The following is an 18,049-nucleotide window of genomic DNA, read 5'->3' as shown; positions in this document are numbered from 1 at the left end:
TGTGTAATGTCATTAGACAATGGCGCAGCAGAGTCTGGTTATATTTTATTAATAAATAAATAGAAATATGTTGCAGAGATAGAAAAACTGGGATGGTCTCTCCTTTCATCACGTGTAAGTGGTTTCTCGGGCGCCTTTCCAAAAGGAATATGTCTCTCTTTTTTGTCATTTCACGTGCATACAAAATTGCATGATAAAGATTGCATTAAAAAGCCTCCGGAGAGTTATCACAGTATGAATGATTTGGTATGGTCCACTGCTTCATGGTATGGCCGGTATCTCAGTATACAGTCCTTAACGTGTCCTAGAAGCTTTCAAGGCCTTTCTATAGCTGTGGTGCTGTAGCACCCTGGTGGCAGGTTATCACGGATGTCCCTCAGGCTCTGAATGTCAATGAGCATCCCGCTAATCTCCGAGTCTACGCTGAGAATCCTCTGTCGTTGGCGCTCAGCTGCCAGCTCCATATCTTTCACTGCCGGCCTGAGACGTTCAGATAGCTGAGAACGAGCAGAGCGCAAACTGAGTTCAAGCTCGCTGAGACCTTCTTCGTTACCAACCAGTGGCCGGTCTGTAAGAGAAAAGAACCATGTCAGCTGAATTATAGACAGAGACATTTTTAAGCAAAAGACTTAATAATAAGGCGCTCTTTCACCTACTGTTCAGATAATAACGATTTTATAACCAAATATAGCTGCCTGGAAATGTCGTTTTATCATGTCAAATTGGGTCCCATTCATATTTTCTTGAGCAATGTATAGTTTTAGCTTATAATCATACGACAGACAGGGAGGGCTCTGATAGCTTGAAAGTCTTATGTAACATGCATATACTTTAAGAAAGGAACTTATTAATTACTGTGTAGATTCTGTCGGAACCATCGTAACTAAAGAGACATTCCAGCCATCATATCCCCCTTCATGCATACGATAACTGCATCGTCCCATTAAATTCCCATCATCTGCCCTTGCAAACAAATGCCCTATATCCGCTTTCCCCAACCCCAGATATATGCTTTGCAGGGGTGTGTTTGGCTAAATATATTTCCCTGCATGTGATAAACTTAATGCCAGCCAGCTCCAGTGCTTGCCCAGCAACCATACCTGGCGACTCTCCGGGTGAAGAGCCAGAATCTTAGGGCCACACAGTTTGGAGCCGACTCCCTCATATTCTACCCGGATTAAATGATAGCTGAACCACCCAATTAGTACATTTTCTACCAGTATGGCGTGGTTGATATCCCTGCTTAAATGCAGATGATGTAAATAAATGTTTGAAATGTATGGGGAGTCACTACATAGAATTTTTGCCATGGGCTATTAAAAGGTTAATACTTAAATAGTCTCAGGGTTAGCTTATTTAGAAAGTTCCCAAGTGTGTTGGCAACACTACTGGCGGGGTCGGTTCAGTGCTCTGTGGGCATGTGCGGAAAGCACACCCATTGATGGGAGCCTTTTCCTGCAACTGATTGGCTGCTTCAAAAAATCATGGAGGAGAGTAGCTGCAGGGCTGCAGCTTCTTCCTTCAGTTTTGGTTTAAATTTTCATATTAAAGTATTCACAGGGTACTTTAACATGAAATTATTCCTTGGTGGGGTGTCAGGGACAGTATGTGGTCCCTTTAACTGGTTTGTTTAAATTAATATATTAGCTCAGCATTCTGCCCAACAGCTGTTCCAATCCAGAACAAATCATAGAAAATGTGCACAAAAAGACCAGCATTTTTATTATATAAAACCTGTCCCATCCTTGTAGACCAGATCCTAGAACACAGGAAGACTTGCTCATCAAAGCCGCAGCACGCACAAAAATCAATGGCGCTGTATTGATCCCATGCATTAGATATACATGCATGGGAAAAATTAATGGCCTAGTCTTTAGGGGAAGAGACTGATCCCAGTACCCGGGGGATTTAAATCAGGGTATTCCCAGAAAAGAGATGCAAGCAGCTGCAACCCCTCCAAGTATTGTGCTTATTTCAACTGAACAGGAAAATGTTACTTTAGTCAAACTAAACCTCATCAGACACTTATAGCAATGCTTAAAGCATAGTAATTATAACCAGAACCCACTGAATATATATATATGTTCTGGTTATTTTCAGCTCAGATTTATAGTTAATTTTAATATATCTTACATTGCTTTGCTCATTCACCAATAAAAGTGGATTTTGCTAGTTAACGTGAATTGCTGACTGCATGACATTGAATCGTACACACATTATATATATATATATATATATATATATATATATATATAGCCAGATTATCAGGTTTTGAAACTGCTTGAAATACTAAAGCCCTCTTATACCCATCAGAAGATTTCTGGCTGAATTTGTTTATTGTGATTATATCTCTGGTCTGAAATTCAATTTCGTATAATGTGCTGACAAATACAAACTTTCACGAGCTGAATTGTTAATAGGTTTGTAACTCAATCAGTATATGCAGGGGCATCTAAAACCATCACTGGATCAATTAACCTTGTCACTTACCCATCAAACTGAGCATGTGATCCAGAGCACTGAGTGTGGCTGTAACTGCATTATCGGCGCCTGAAGCGCCGGCCTCAGCTTCCAGCGCGGTCTGCACAATCTGACATGAAGGTAAGAAGTGAGCGAATGAGTGCCGGTGGGGCAAATAAAACATAACATACCAATAAAGAAGAAGAAAAATGTAATAAAACGTTGTAAAAAAACTCATATATTCTATTGGCCTTAAAGTTATTAACCTGCTGTATGCCAGGGGAATGAGCATCCTAATACGTTTCAGTAAAGGAAGTAATTCTGAATATTTCCATTTCTCGTTGGTTCATATGTGTTCACTGATCACGTTGGATTCCCCCTTCTAATTGACATTGCATATGAGCTGGCTTAGTTAAGGTATTCTTACCCCTTCTGCAGCCACACCGTCTCTCTCAGCAGTCCGAGTCCTGGTATCTAGATCATCTGCTGTACCTTTAGTCATCCTGACCAGCCCTGCAAATTCACGCTCCAAAGCAAGAGCCATTTCTGCCGAACTGTTGGCATCCTGACCCATCCGCAGCATGTCCTATGGACCACATCAAGGAATGGGTTAAAAACACATGGTTTTTAAAGATTTAGTGAAACAAGTTAAAATTATACATAAACGTACTATGCAGGGACATAGTGAGTGCAGTATTAGTAAGATGTGTATATGAAGGCGGTTGTTACCATACTATGTCAATAAGGTGTAGCTAGTAGCCATTTTAAGCATAAAGCCATCAAGCAGGAGACCCCCTTCATGCTGTAGATTAGAAATCCCTTTGGCTGCTGAGGGTTAACCGTCCCTTGTTAGGTCTAATAATGTTCTCCCCATTGGATGCACAAGACGAAGAACTAATTACTAATAAATTAATAAATTATTTAAAAACTGAAATACAATATTCCAAAAGTGTATCTGTCAAAAGCGGTAGCATAATAATTTAGTAGCCCGAGTCTGTATGAGATTTGATTAGGATACAAATAGAGAAAACTAACAGGTTTGCAGAATATTTGCTTGTATTCATGGCAAGACTTACCAGTTGAATAGCGTTGGTAATGCTTTGAGCCTCTCCTGTGTTGCCTGTTGCCATATTTGCATCTCTTTCTGCCCCTTGCAGCATATTTCCAGCTCTTTCTGAGTTATCTGTTGCCGCTTCAACCCGACGTCGGATTTCAGGGAGAAGCCTCATTGCATCTTCAGCCTCGCTGCGTCTGTCTCCTACTTTTTCGTCAAACCCTATTGGGATGAGATGAAACTTTAATACTTAATAATCTCAATACAAAAAAAAGAAATTACCTGGTGCGCTTCAAGTGCTGGATGAAGAAAGATGCCCCCATTAACTCACCCTTCAGGTTGCTGAGGATACCCTCAATGTCGTAGTAGGTGCTGTTCCCGGTACGCATAGCCTGCTCTGCTTTGATCTTGGCGGCATTTGCCCGTGAGAGGAACTGGTCAGCCAACTGCAAGACCATCAGAGGAGGCAAAGGGTGACCATGTGCACATTGACAATTGACAAATACTATTTATGGATAGATATTATTATTATCTTTTATTTATATAGCGTAAACAATTTACACAGCGCCTCTCACAGTTATCAGTTATTCCCCATCCAGGGACCCTATACATTATTTATCCCAGATGGGGCTGCACACTGCCCAGAACACCAATAAAAGGTCTAAAGCAAATATTTTTGGGGCCATTAAACCCAACACCCTTTACAACTTGGTAAGATGCAAACAATCATAGCTGTCCCTGTATGATATACATATGGGGGTAATGTTTATGTCGGTGACATATGAGGTCTCGAAAGACCACATCATGCTAGCAACACACAACATACCAAATTTCATCCAATAATTTCACAAACATCCCACATCGTTATGATGATGTATGTGGTGCAATCTTATTCACAAACAACAACAATATGTCAAACAAATTAGTTTTCACGCCAGATAATGTATGAAATGAATATTACTTATTGTAAATATTTTTAAGAACATGCCAATGGCATGTCCTTTGGATTAATAGGAGGCTAAACAATGTTTTTCATGCCTCTTGCTAGCAGACATGGTTGCTCATAGCTAAAGCAGTCAGTTGACATCTTGATCTGGATAAAAGAGCAATTTACTTCTGCTGCAAAAACATATATATTCCCCTGTACAGTTTTAGCTTGAGAGCTATACAATATATTTTATCTATTATTGTATTTTGTATTATATATATATATATATATATATATATATATATATATATATATATATATATATGAAGGGAGAAAAGACACAGGAGAATAAACATACCAAAGCTTGACATATCATAAGTTGCTTAATGCAAAACCACAATTTCAGCATCATAGCACCAAGATACACAACATCTTATCGTTACACAATATTACAGTATTATTTAGGATTCTTTTCTTTACCACTCTGCTCTTTTGTCCCTCCTGGAGTTGCTCCTCTGCTTCCTGCTCCCAGACATTAAACTTGCCCTGGAGATTTTTGCTCTGAGATAAGTCGGCTTCCACCGAGTCTCTGAGTGCTGTGGATTCTGCCTGCAGACGCTGTAGCTGAGCCTTAAAGCCGATGGGTAAACATTACTTACAGGGATAATTATGTGTTTTCCATTCTAACAAGCAGTGACTCGAAATCACTATCATTACTATTGCGAGGGGTTTGTTGAAATCCCAGCTAAGATGAATGAACAGTTGCATACATATCCTGGGGTCTTGGTTCATAAAAGACAAAGATGTAGCCCATATATCGAATATATCTATCCATCCACGAGCCTCGTGCTAACTTTTGTTCTTTCACGTCGTTCTAGAAGTTGTATTTATTTATTACACTTGCGCAGGATGTTCATCAAACTGTTCTAGGTTTATATCTTGCAAGGTACGTGAAAGTTTGTCACATGTAATGCATGAAGGCACATTCATGCTCTGGTGGCCACTTTATACATTTTTAAAAAGGAGTAATGGATATGTGCCATGAAAGGTGGGGCATTGCCCCCTCCTGACTATTTTTCCATGGTCCCTCAAAATATTATGTGTCAAAAGTCTGATTACCTATCTGTCAATCAGTGAGACTTCAATATGTTGCTCATCCATCTCTTACTCAGATGGTCACAGTGTCAAAGATGGGATAATTGTACTAAATTGTGCCTCAATGACTGGAACTTGGCAGTCAATGAACTTTGTGCATGATGCAGCCTCCATATCTACAGCGGACAACCAAGACCAAGAAGACAATGGGATACACAGAACATTGGGCCAAAGGATTATGTGTTAGGGATGGAAGGTCTGTAATTCTGAGGTACCTGGAATTCCACGGAGTTCAGACGGGCAGTTTGTGACAAGGCACGGGCTGTCTGCATGCTTTCGTGGTGAGAGCGCTCTGCGGCGGCTGCAGACTGAATGGCCTCTGTCTCCAGTGCTCTGGCCTGCGTGCGAGCCTCCTCTAGTCTGCAAACACATAATATCATCCTGACTGTTACATGGGACAACATGGTGCTGACTCACAGGAAACAATGAAAATGGGCTATAGGCATATCCCCGATATTTCTGGTGTCCAATCATAACTCCCGCATTGGGGGTTTGGACAGAGGAGGTAGCGGACACCTTACCAAATGAGCCATCTCACGGTGTACAGCTGCAGAGCATCTGAGGTAGCCACATGGAGCTACAATGGAGATCTGTGCCGCATCTATTTATTTTTTACAGCTTCCTTTACTGGTCAAGGGACATCATAGGATCTCCGCAGCCGGTCCTTCATCCTCACAGCCCGCTAAAGCGGGAGAGTGCTGCAGCTGTGTAACGGTGGCTGAAGATATGGCTGAGAGACTCACCTTGCCCTAAGTCTCTCGCCGGCAGCAGGGTCAGCATCTCCAGAGCGCAAAATCTGAAGAACTCTCTGTGTATCTCCCTGGGCATCTGCTGCGTCCTGCGTGACAATCTGTGATTCCTGCGCCAGCCTGCAAGAGACACAAAAACAGCCCTGATGGTTAAGGGAGTTAAATCTACATGGGGGGGGTATCCCTTGAACATGTGTTTTTATTTCTAATGTATATTGAATGGACTCCAAAGCATTCACTGTCCCACCTTCCTCTTCACCCGGCAGCCTCTGCTGAAATCAGGAAGCACTTATATATGTACATTTCTAGCACATGCTCAGTAGTGGTTCCATCAAAGTTACTGAAGCAGCAGCCAATCACATGGATGCTACTAAAACAGCAACTTGACATGACATACGTGTAATTGGCTGTTGTTACGCCCCCCATTGATTTCAAAGGAAGCTCAACTCTCATTGGCTAAAATGGAGCTCTATAGAGCATGTGCAAGAAGCGTATCGTAGTACGCTATCTGCTTTCAGTCCAGGCAGCTAGTGGGGGATTAATTGGACAGAAGCTCTACAATTTCTAAAGAAACGCCAGCAGCGATATGCATGCAAAGTGGACTCCAATATACAGTAACATGAAAACGGAACCGGAGTGCTCCTATGATTGATGATCAATGTGATTGGTCCTGTCACAGTTAGTCACGTTTTCTACATTATCACCAATTAAGTTTGCTTTTCACAATTAAAATGATGTGTCATTACCTGTTTGCTATCGTCTGAGCCTCCTGGCTGAGCTGTGCGAAAGTGCCGGAATTCAGGCCGGAATTCGTATTCGGAAATGTCTGTAAAATCACATGAAGAACAACAAATCGCTAAATATTTACATTTTGTCAATGCTACGTTAATGCATTAATGACTTTAACTCAATTCAAAATATATTTTTTTGTTTTATGCAAAGCTTAACAATATTTGTAATTTTATTTATCGTGATGTTTGGGGTCTGTTTTAGAACACCTGTCTGAAAAGTCTAATCATTCTTTCGTACACGTGCAAATATATATGATTATACAAATAGAGGCTCATTGGCACTGTATAAAAATATGCATTATAATGCCAGGGGGGATCAAATGTAGAATAGCGTGAACATTATCACATAACCAAAAAAAAAAAATAGAATGCATTATGAAAATATAAAAATTAATATTGCAACACTGTGGGATCCTACACTATACAGACACAGCAGTTTTTCATTTTTGCAAAAAGCAGTGACGCTGTTGGATTGTATAAGCCGTCATGTCGATGTGGTGGGTAAGGTGTCGGTTACCATGCCAACCAGCTCCGCTTGGCTCCCTTGTAGCAGAATCCGCACATTGCCTATCTTCCCCCGTGCTTCCTGAAGCTGTCCGAGGTACTGACTGCTCTGGGCCTGCGCCACCTGGACCTTCCTCTGGGCTTGTTCCAGTTCATTCTGCGTCTCAGACTGGGATCCCTGAAGTCCAGCCAGCCGCCTCTGCAGAGATATCTCTGCACCTGGAGGAAAGATTCACAGACACACAAACACAGTTAATTCACAGCTCATTCCATGGCTGCATCACACGTGGCTCTGTCACTGGGTCATCGACATTGTGGTTCTTGCTCTATAACAATTACTATTTGGGTTATTTATGTACAAAGTGATAAATCATTCTGCAAGGACATAGATAAAAAAAAACAATTAAACATTTCAATATCAAGGCCCGCAGGAGGTAGTTGCATGAATAAGCAACAGTAAGATACAGAGTCATATATGCTTTCAAGAGCTCAGAGGTCCTTTCCTCACATGCCATCAGAAGATTACATCTGAATAACTTGTTCTATTAATGTTGGTTCGCTAAAGCATATCACATGCATTTTGGACTATATTGTCTGGAAACTCGGTAGGCTATGTTGAACAGCTTTTTGAACAATGAAAGGCTCCCCCAGCTGGGTAAGCACTTTATTGAACACCAGTCATTGCCCGTTTCCATGGCTCTACCTCAGATCCTTACCATGCGCAGCCTCCGACTCTCTTAGCATTTCGCGTGCAGCCGCCTCTGCCTTCCTCATTCTCTTTTCTAGCTCCCCTCTGGCTGGGGACTGTTGGTTGCTATTAGCTCCCATCAGCCCATGTAGCTCCCTCTTGTACAGATTGATCTATGAACAAATTGATCAGAAGGAATATACTTTAATATACTCAGAGTCCTTGCCAGCTTTAATGCAATATAAAATGTACCTGGATCTAAAGTATACAATAGACACATGCAAGAAACGGAGCAGCTATCATCCAGGTAAACAAAAACCCCAGGTGGGAACCTTCTGTCCTCATGGCCTTACCTTCTCGCTGACCTGGCTGTAACAGCTGGGGCACTGCGGGCGATCACAATTCTCACCCTCGAAACCAGCTCTACACACACAGGAACCATCTTTCTGACACCCTGAATTTTCAGCTCCCACAGGGTGGCAGTAACAGACTGTGGGAGAATGAATATATTAGCATTAGGGCCATACATTGCTTTATTATTCAGTGGTGTAACGAGAGAGTTTGAGATATAATGTTAGAACATAAACAGTGAGTACCAATTTCTTTGTACACAGCGTTCAATACCAAGCAGTATCTAGGAAAGCTGCAAGAGTGTGAAAGGTGCAAATGGTTCAATAATTGGAAAACGCTAACCATGCAGTTAGATAAGAAATACATCAAATCTATCTAGATTTGTCTTATACCTCTGCACTTGAGCTCTGGATTAGGATCCAGTGGGTTCCCGTAGAAGCCTTCTCTGCAGCTATTACAGTAGAACCCGCCGGTGTTGTGAATACACTTGAGACATTCCCCGGTCACTCTGTCGCAGCTTCCCTCTACAGTAGGATCAATATTGTTATTGCATTCACAGGGCCTGCAGAGACGAGGAGGTCCACGTAGTCCCTGGGGGTCTCCAAAATATCCATCGGCACATACGTCACAGCGGGGCCCTGGGTTAAAAAAATAGTCATAAAAATTAAACAACCTTACATTTCACATACCAATTACCGCCATGTGCATAACTGGGAACAGGTTTCCCCAGGAGTCTCTGAGTGAAGCACAAGTTTCTCTAGATGGGGGAGAGGAGTTTAGTGCTGCCCACCCACTTCTCTCCTAATCCCCGCCCACTGCAGCCTACTTCCTGCCCACTTAAATCAAACTGGGGCTGGCCCTGCATGGGTAGCCACACCCCTAAAAGAGGGGGAGCTCTGCCTAGCCAATCTGTGGCAGTTTCCACTTGTGGAAATGATGATTTAACACTCATATGGATTATTTATTATTATAATATATTATCATCGCTATTCCTTCTTTGCACATCATCGCTACTTCCTCTTAAAGGTAGAAAAAGACAGTTTCAAAAATGTAGTTTTGGAAACAAACTAAACTTTCTTCTTTTCTTACATGTATCACAACACTAAATCAAGTTACATTACAGAACACTACAGGCTTGGTCAAGCTGAGTAGGCTTATGCATGTAAATATCCTGTGTTTCATCCAAAGGTCTGGTTAGAAATGAATTAATTCTCACAGGCATGTTAATAGCAAATGTATCACGATGTAGCGGTCTACTAAACCTGAAGACATTGGTCCAACATCCTAGAACTCTTTGCCGGCCCCTGTGACTTACCTCCCAGTCCAACAGGGCAGTCATCACATACAGGTTCCTGAGTTTCGGGGGACAATGAGCATCCAATACCAGCGCTGCATGGACATGGTAAACAGTTCTGGGGGTCCCGCGGGTCATTATAAAGTCCATGTGGGCAATCAGCACAATCGTTATTTAGATTCTGATCTCCAGAATAACAGTCACCTGGTGAGGGTTTTCAAAAAGTTGTTGTTTAAACCGTGTAATTCAATGCCAGTGGCAGGATGCAGGCAGTCGGAACGATGGGATTAAATGAGGCTACTCACCGGTATCTGGGTCACACACACCTCCGCCCTGACAGTTACAGGGAACACAAGCACTGAGACGGCCAAGCCCTGGAGACTGCCGGCGGTATCCGGGGGCACATCTCTCACAGAAGTGCCCCTGGTAGCCTGCAGGGCAAACACATTTTTCCACCCAAGGAGCAGGTTCTCCAGGGACAGGACGAGCTGATACCAGAGTGACAGCTTGGAGATATCCTGTACCTTTCAGACAGAAAGGGCAAATAACAAAAGTGTTAATATTTCCCATATAGATCTGACAATACATGTTATGTATGTATATATGTATGTTATATGTTAAGAAATGTACATCATCATGTTCTTTCTGCCTTCTATTACAATAAAGTGCTAAATAATACAAGCACAACTTTACAACTGTCTTAGCAGTAAATTATTCTTAGATATTAAGCAACTCTAGACATTAGTTTGTAAAAAAACTGCGAGTTTCCGAGTAGCTGTGGCCTACAGAGTGAATTATTTTCTAAAAGATAAGACGTGCCACTTACTGTACTCTCCATAAGTTCCGCGGATTTGAAGTGAAGTCAAATTACTCAAAAGACGACGGAAGTCAAGGTGGCTGAGACGAGGTGTCCAAGGGCTTCCAGATAGCTCATCTAGCCTGAAGAAATAGTGTGAGCAGCAACATATTACCAGAAGGATAAAAGAATAATTAAGGTGGAAATCAGCATGCACACCAAGCAGAAAGATGAACAGAAAGAAAGAAAAAGCTTTGGTGTGCAAAGATTGAATAATGTGTGACTTGAAGTTTATCCCATAAGTCTATGATATTTGATTAATTGAAATAAGACATTTACCTGAATGAATATGTTTGAGGCAGCCGGCACGGCAGTGCAGTTTTGGAAGACGTAAGAGGGGCATAAATTCTCAAGCCATTACCCTCCAGCACTAAGTCCTCAGCCCCTGCCCTGTGACGCCCTCGATCCACACGGAAACTTACAGTCAGTACTTGTCCATAGCTCACAGACTGATCTCCCAGGAACTGTGCTACACAAAGAATAGGAGGATTGGGTTTTTAATCACAATTCATGGCATTATTTAACAAACAATGGATGCCCCCATATATTATAATAAAAACAATGTAACAAATATTGATGTTGACCATAGCGTCCGCCGTAGACTTATCAACAGGGAGAATCACAGTACGTGGATATGCTCATGACTGCTCTATCTTACTATCAACTTACTATCAAAGTACTGAAATCTATTAATGAATGATGCATAGGAATAAGGCAAAGTATAATTACTAATTATTTTCTACACGTAAAAGTAGGAAAAGGGGTTACTACCCCTTTAGGAATCATGTCTCCACATGCCTGTGATGTTCATTATTTTCCAGGCTGTGCCATCTTCATGCCAGAATCAAATATTATTTATCGAAATTCATAATCATTTGCTTCACTTTCCATTCTATCTTTTGTTTGACTGCTACAAGAACCTAAACACCATATCAGGAATGCAAAGATTCTGGGAAGGAAACTGTGAAACCCCATACCTGGGGCATTAAAGTACAGAGGCTCTCTTTGTCTCGATGCTAGGTAGACCTCTTTTTGGTGTCGAGACATCCGAACAGGTACTGGTGCTGGGGACCCATCTTTTAAGACTGCGCTCCAGCCTTCTGTGTCTGCAAATATAGATAATTAGAAATTAACAAAACTAAAGAAAACCACTACTGCTGTAAACACTGACAAAGCACAGGCAGCATCAGGCTCACACAACGAACGCTCAGAATGTTTGACTAAATAAGTCCTTGTAAATGGAAGCTCACACGGTATATACTTCCAAGTGGAGACTATTAATAGGAAGAACCTTACAAGAGGCTCTTAGCAAGAAACCCACTCCGGTATTTCTGTTAACAGCAATACAGGAAACTGACAGGAAGTGCACAATGACTGATTGCTGTAAACAGGAAGTTTACATTGAATAGTTACTGTTAACAGGAAGCTCATTCTAATAAGTCAGTGGTAACTAAAAATGACATTTTAAGAGTGCACCTGAAGTGCGCCATCCGCTTCCTCCACGTTTTTACCTTTTTGGAAGGAGGAAGTGATGTTTCTCACACTGTGTTGACTGGAGCTGCTGCATGACGTAGAGTGACCATGGCAAAAACATTTCAAACAGCCTTCCGTGCGTGCTGCATCCATGTGGTAATATCCAGGCTTACACCTATCATGGAACATGACATATTTCATTAGACTGTACTGTAACACAATGCACGGCACTGCTTTCTATGAAGTGTCTCACAGCAACACAGAGCTTCATCCTACTGGGCTCCAGACAGGATTCCGAATTACAGGACCCCATTTCGCCCATTTTTTTTCTTTTTCATAATAGACTGACTTGGCTAGTCTTAAACCCATTACGAATACAGTATCAGCCCGCTACACATTACAGTATTGGCTGTTTGTATATTTTTAAGCCTCACATCAGGGCAAAAGAGCTAAATGTGGAGCGATCATTAGGAATTATTCCATTGGCTTCCTTGGTGGCTGCTTCACATTTGGAACTCATACCCAGAGATCATGTGACCCGTTGAATTAATACATTCTGATAATGGTGAATAAGGAGATTGCTTATTTATATGCAGCATTAAAAATAAAATATCATATTTAACCCATTCATTTTGTTAGAAACAGTTAGTAAATGTTGCTTCTCACGCAGTCATCATAATGACAATATGATAATATGATAGTATGGAATATGGCAGCCCATCAACTGTCATGTTCAAAAATATTAAGGAGAACTTATTTTCATCATTTTCAGGTTATGTTTATGATTGTTCGACGGGAATCCAGCCCTGTAGATATTGCCATAATTCCTCTGAATTATTTTTAAAACCACCCAAGCTTGTGATTGTCTGGCAACCAGTGTAATAGTTTAGGAAATACTTAGTTTAAAAGCCCACCTTATAGAAGCTGAGATTGGTGGCAGCCTATGGCACAGTCAGCATCATCCAATGAATTTCTTGTCCTGAAGTTCTCCCCCCCCCACCCCAACCTTATAAAGGCTGCTTGAACCAATCAGCAACAATTTAACATGAAGAGAGAACTCACTTAATTGCACAGAATAATAAGGCAGATCCTGAGAACAGGATTAAAGCTCCCTTGGTATGCATCAGGTGGGATTTTGATACATAAATGTTGAATCCGTTAATCTTGAAGCCCGACTACATGAGACTCTCAGTGAATTGCAACATGTAGGATCCGCTTTAATGTTATATCTACCTGTCACATCGCTCTCCAGTAACGGCAGATTTGCACACACATGTCCCTTCTGTGTCACATCCTTGAATACTGCCTGCTGGGTCACACTGACAGCCGTGTCTCCTGCATGGTGTAGGAAACACATTAGTCTCACCATTTACAGCATTATGGCATCTGTTCACTGACCCACGTCTACCCATGGCAGCAAACTATGAAAGTAGAATAATCTGTAAATTGACAGAAGGCTCTTCATCATGACACTAAACCTATTTAAGTTGGAGGAATATTATGGAATGACAAAGGACCTGATGTGTTTTACTCACTGGGGACTTAATAAGCCATGATATGTTTATTCCTGGTAACTGAACACTAATTATATGCAAACGGGAAAACCAAGGAAATTATGGTACAGCTTAGAAAAAAGGGTGATGGTCAATGTATGTGTTAAAGGAGCCCAATTCTATACATTGGATACATTGGATCCACAACACATGCTGTATCCATACAAGTATCCTGTATGGAATGTTAGAACTGGGTTGTCTACTATTGCCAGCTTATATCCTCCTCCTTTCAAGAAAGCATTATGTACGTTAATATCCATTACCTGCATCCGGTCTCCGTGAGGGAGTGGAAGCCAGGCTGGCATCGGTCACACTTCTCACCCATCACACCCGGCTTACAGCTGCAGCGGCCAAAGTTATCACACTGTGTGCTGAGGGAGCCTGCATTGACAGGAGAAATAATAAAGAAAGCTATATCTGATCTTCTCTGGGCCATCGGTGAGGGCAAAATAGGTGGCTTCCCAAAGTTTGGCAATACTGAGATGCCCATTGCTGCTCCAACGGCATTGCCACAGAGAGGTGCAATGTGAGACAGGCTATGGCCAAGCCACAGCTAGATCACCAGAGCTGATTACTTCCATTATATGAGGGGGCTCAGAAATTCTTTTTTTATGGGGGGGGTGTCAGCTCAGGTGAGGACAATAATAGTCAATAAATCAAAGGATAGAGTGGGAAGAAGACGAAAGGAGAACAGTGGTCTGGGTGCAAAGAAAGACTGTAATAAAAAGCAGTGAGGGGAGAAGGGCAAAATAGTTAGAGGAGGGGGAAGCATAATAGGATACGGAGAGTGAATGCTAAGGTCAGGGCCGGCTTTTTTTTTTTTTAAAAGCGAAAGACAGAGAAAGGGGCGCCGAGTGGTTTTCGCTTACCAAGCTGTCAGTACCCGCTCGGCGCCCCTCTCTCTCCTCTGCGGCGAGTCTCCCTGTTCGGTCTCGGTGCCGGCTTGTAATGCTGAGTGCCGGCGCTCAGCATTACAAGCCGGCACCGAGTCCGAACAGTGAGACTTGCCGCAGGACTGCTGAAAAGTAAGTACAAGGGGGGGGTAAGGGTAGATAATAGGGCGGAAGGAAAGGTAGATAATGGGGGGGGGCGGCAGGGACGGAGGGAGAGGAAGAGTAGATTAAGGGGGGGGCGGCATTTTAAAATTCGCCCCAGGCAGCATTTTGCCTTGGGCCGGCCCTGGCTAAGGTGGAAATAGTGGGGAAAACCTAAGAGGACAGGAGAAAAGGCTGCGGCTCAGTGGGGAAAACTGACACTGGAGGAGAGAGAGGGAAATACAGATGAGGGAAAGGACGAGTAGAAATTATGTTCATTATATTCATGTGGACAAAGAATGGCAAAAAGGTTGGGTGTCGCATATTAATTGGTAAAAGGAATCTGACATACCTATAGAATTGCAGTAGCAGGGTACACAGGTCCCCCCACCCTGTGGGTAATATCCCTGCTTGCATCTTTCACAGTTTGGACCATCGGTGTCTCCCATGCAGTTGATACAGCGAAATCCATTGCCCGTCTGTGCCAGCAGGTCAGGGTCAAACACGCACTGCTGGGAGCGACCATTGCAGTTGCAGACAGATGCAAAGACTAAGCCACGTCGTCAAGGCCAAATGGGTTGAACAGAGAAAGAAGGGAGGAAAAAGAAGACTATCTGTTAGCTATTTTCTCAATTTAACTTAAATCAACAGAGCTAATCGTTTTGAATTTGTTAACAAAAACACGAAATTAGAAAAAATCAGTCTCCACATGACAATTAATGAGAGATGCCAAAATCAACTGCCTGTCCCGGAGGTGTTCATGACCTACGTATTTGTCAGCCAACAAAAAGAGAACGCTAGGTTTAGTGAATAGACTGTTGAGGCTTTGGGACACCTCATCTTATTATTATTTATTGTTTTATATAGCGCTATCAAATTCCGTAGCGCTGTACAATGGGTAGACAGGACATAACAGGTGGCATGTAATATAAAAAATTGACTAACAGAGACAACAGGTGAGGAGGGCCCTGCTCAAACAAGCTTACAGTCTAGAAGGCCTTTTGCCACCCCTAATCTGTTCCCTGTGTATCTACAGCTCCGATATCTAGAAATGCAGCCTGCACATCCTATCCAGACTGTGCCAGTATTTAAATTAATCATGTGTTTGCATGCATATGCTAGTCTGGACAAAGATCCCAAAGTACCCACTTTACTAAAGTCAAACAAAGAGCTGAGTTAAGTGCACATTGCATACGACAGAAGACACTTTGTTAAACGACCAGGCCCATTGCCAGCCTGGGGCCTATTTCCAGCAGGGGTCCTCCACCAGACACTATGCCAAGCTCTCTCCCAACAGTTCTCACACACACTACTCCTACCAGCCTTTTGTCAGGTCATAACATGATTACATTCCTGTCTTATTAGACTATATAAAAGAAATGCCTGTTTTTATATGTATAGAGACGTGCACAGTCCCACCCTTCCAGGAATATGTGATCATTCCAAACCCTGCCATTTAAAGCACCGTTCTTTTCCATCCTTTGTTGCTTCTACAGCAGCTGGAATGGGGTATCAGGAATCAAAGTCTACAATAAGAGTTCTGTGCGCTTTAAGGTGGTTTTTTGATGCACTACATCTAGCTAGAAGAGCCACACACAGAACCATGTACTTCCTTGTGTGACAATTGCTTGGACGGTGCCCACTGTTCTCCACGTTATACAACATGGACTGCTTTCCTGATTTCCCTATTAATAACGTATTTGCCTTTGAATTTAAATCCAGTTTTATTCTGTTTGCCACATAATGCAAATGTTCATCATAACTATTCCACACAAGTAGGTACACTTTAGTGTCTGTCATTCCTAATCCCTTCTCCGGCATTTCAAGTTTTACCTTTTGTGTTTGTAGACAACTCACTAAACAACAGTAATCTAGTAAGTGTTTGACTTACCAATGACGAGCTACTAAGCTCTCAAGCGCATCAACTAACAAGAACCCCCCCGAGCATTGCCATTTGTTACACATACTTATGGAAACCCCCAACATGTAAGCACCCAACTAAACACTGCCATACCAGTATGCATGACCTGAACTCCACTCATTTATTAAACACCACACCAAGAAACACCATACATCTAAACATTCCACGCATTCTTACCCAAATACAATACCCTGCTAGACATTTAAAAAGGTGAATCCAAACAGCGAGCACCTTATTGATGGTCATGGAGTACACATCCCAACCATCATAACATAAACAAGTAGGCATCCTTTTAAAATGTCTGTCTATTCAAACATCTGTATACTCTATGCTAACCATTATTGGTGAGATGTTAATGAGTTGAGGTCAAACATCTCATGATGCATTGAGTAAAACTGAGATTTCTTGCGTATTGCCTCGCCTAATGCATGCAACTATGTATCATGGATGGCCAGCTATGCCTTTTGAACAAGACAGCCTTGCCAGTGTTGAGCCTTCAGAACATCTTTCAACTCCATTCACCTAAATGTACTTTTTGTGAATAAAGCTCATCCTTGGGACGCACTATTCAAAAGTTCACAGTGACCAGAAACACACTGTTCTCTGCTTTTCTAAAAAAAAATAAATCCATTTATAACCGGGCTGAGCTGCACCAGGTGTGACTTAAAATATAACAGATACAGGGAATCCAAATCTGATGGAAGAAGAAGGTGGGAGAGCTCAGGTACCTGCACGCACTAAATGATTTTCCATGCATTTTCTTCATTGCACATCTATCAATCCCTGACAGCCATAAATCTTTAGGAGATTAACTGTGCAATCTATTGCAAAACAATGTATATCAGTCACATAAAGCATTAAATACGCCAGAGGGGGCAGACACATTAGGAGCTAGTCTATATGTTATAGATAATTGTTTAGATACTTGTCGAAAAGGTCACAGCGGTAATGGTTTGTCTTGAGGTTTGTCAGGACCTGAGCTACAAGCGTACTCCCCAAACGTCCACTTCCAGCAGGTCACCCTATGTCCCCAGGGAGAGGAGAATCAGGCTGCTCACCTTCTATACTCAGGGTCCCTGCTGCCACAGACAGAATGAACAGGAAGGACTGGGTCTGCCTTAGAGACCTCCATTGCCCCATCGTTATGGAGATGTAGGACCCTGGGTGCTCTGCAGCTGCTTCTGTAGGTTTATTTCTGTCTCCGGTTCTTCGTTCTCTGTCTAAGTGTCCGTCAGGTG

General features: G+C 42.2%; 1 protein-coding gene across 1 annotated transcript; it reads right to left on the bottom strand.

Annotated features, from left to right (window-relative positions):
* Positions 1 to 32: 32 nt before the first annotated feature.
* Positions 33 to 18,049, bottom strand: LAMC2 (laminin subunit gamma 2). Its single transcript, XM_053469741.1, has 23 exons — positions 17,870 to 18,049; positions 15,243 to 15,440; positions 14,120 to 14,237; positions 13,537 to 13,638; positions 12,342 to 12,478; positions 11,808 to 11,936; positions 11,110 to 11,299; positions 10,801 to 10,913; positions 10,280 to 10,498; positions 9,996 to 10,178; positions 9,073 to 9,318; positions 8,683 to 8,819; positions 8,358 to 8,502; positions 7,655 to 7,860; positions 7,093 to 7,172; positions 6,341 to 6,466; positions 5,813 to 5,957; positions 4,923 to 5,072; positions 3,846 to 3,960; positions 3,537 to 3,736; positions 2,888 to 3,046; positions 2,491 to 2,590; positions 33 to 568 (listed from the first exon to the last, which is right to left on the bottom strand). Exons 1-23 carry the CDS (start codon positions 17,949 to 17,951, stop codon positions 315 to 317), a joined length of 3,534 nt encoding a protein of 1,177 aa, XP_053325716.1. The 5' UTR covers positions 17,952 to 18,049; the 3' UTR covers positions 33 to 314.

The sequence above is a fragment of the Spea bombifrons genome, chromosome 6 (genome assembly GCF_027358695.1).
Source record: "Spea bombifrons isolate aSpeBom1 chromosome 6, aSpeBom1.2.pri, whole genome shotgun sequence".
Lineage (NCBI taxonomy): Eukaryota > Metazoa > Chordata > Amphibia > Anura > Pelobatidae > Spea > Spea bombifrons.
Note: the sequence above shows the minus strand (reverse complement) of the source record. Positions and strands in the feature narration are given on the sequence as shown.

Coding starts and splice junctions, on each gene's coding strand:
- LAMC2 (XM_053469741.1), bottom strand. CDS start 17,951: ATGGGGCAATGGAGGTCTCTAAGGCAGACCCAGTCCTTCCTGTTCATT. Junction 13,639..14,119: donor CTCACGGAGACCGGATGCAG/GTAATGGATATT, acceptor TACACCATGCAG/GAGACACGGCTGTCAGTGTG. Junction 10,914..11,109: donor CCTCAAACATATTCATTCAG/GTAAATGTCTTA, acceptor CTATTTCTTCAG/GCTAGATGAGCTATCTGGAA.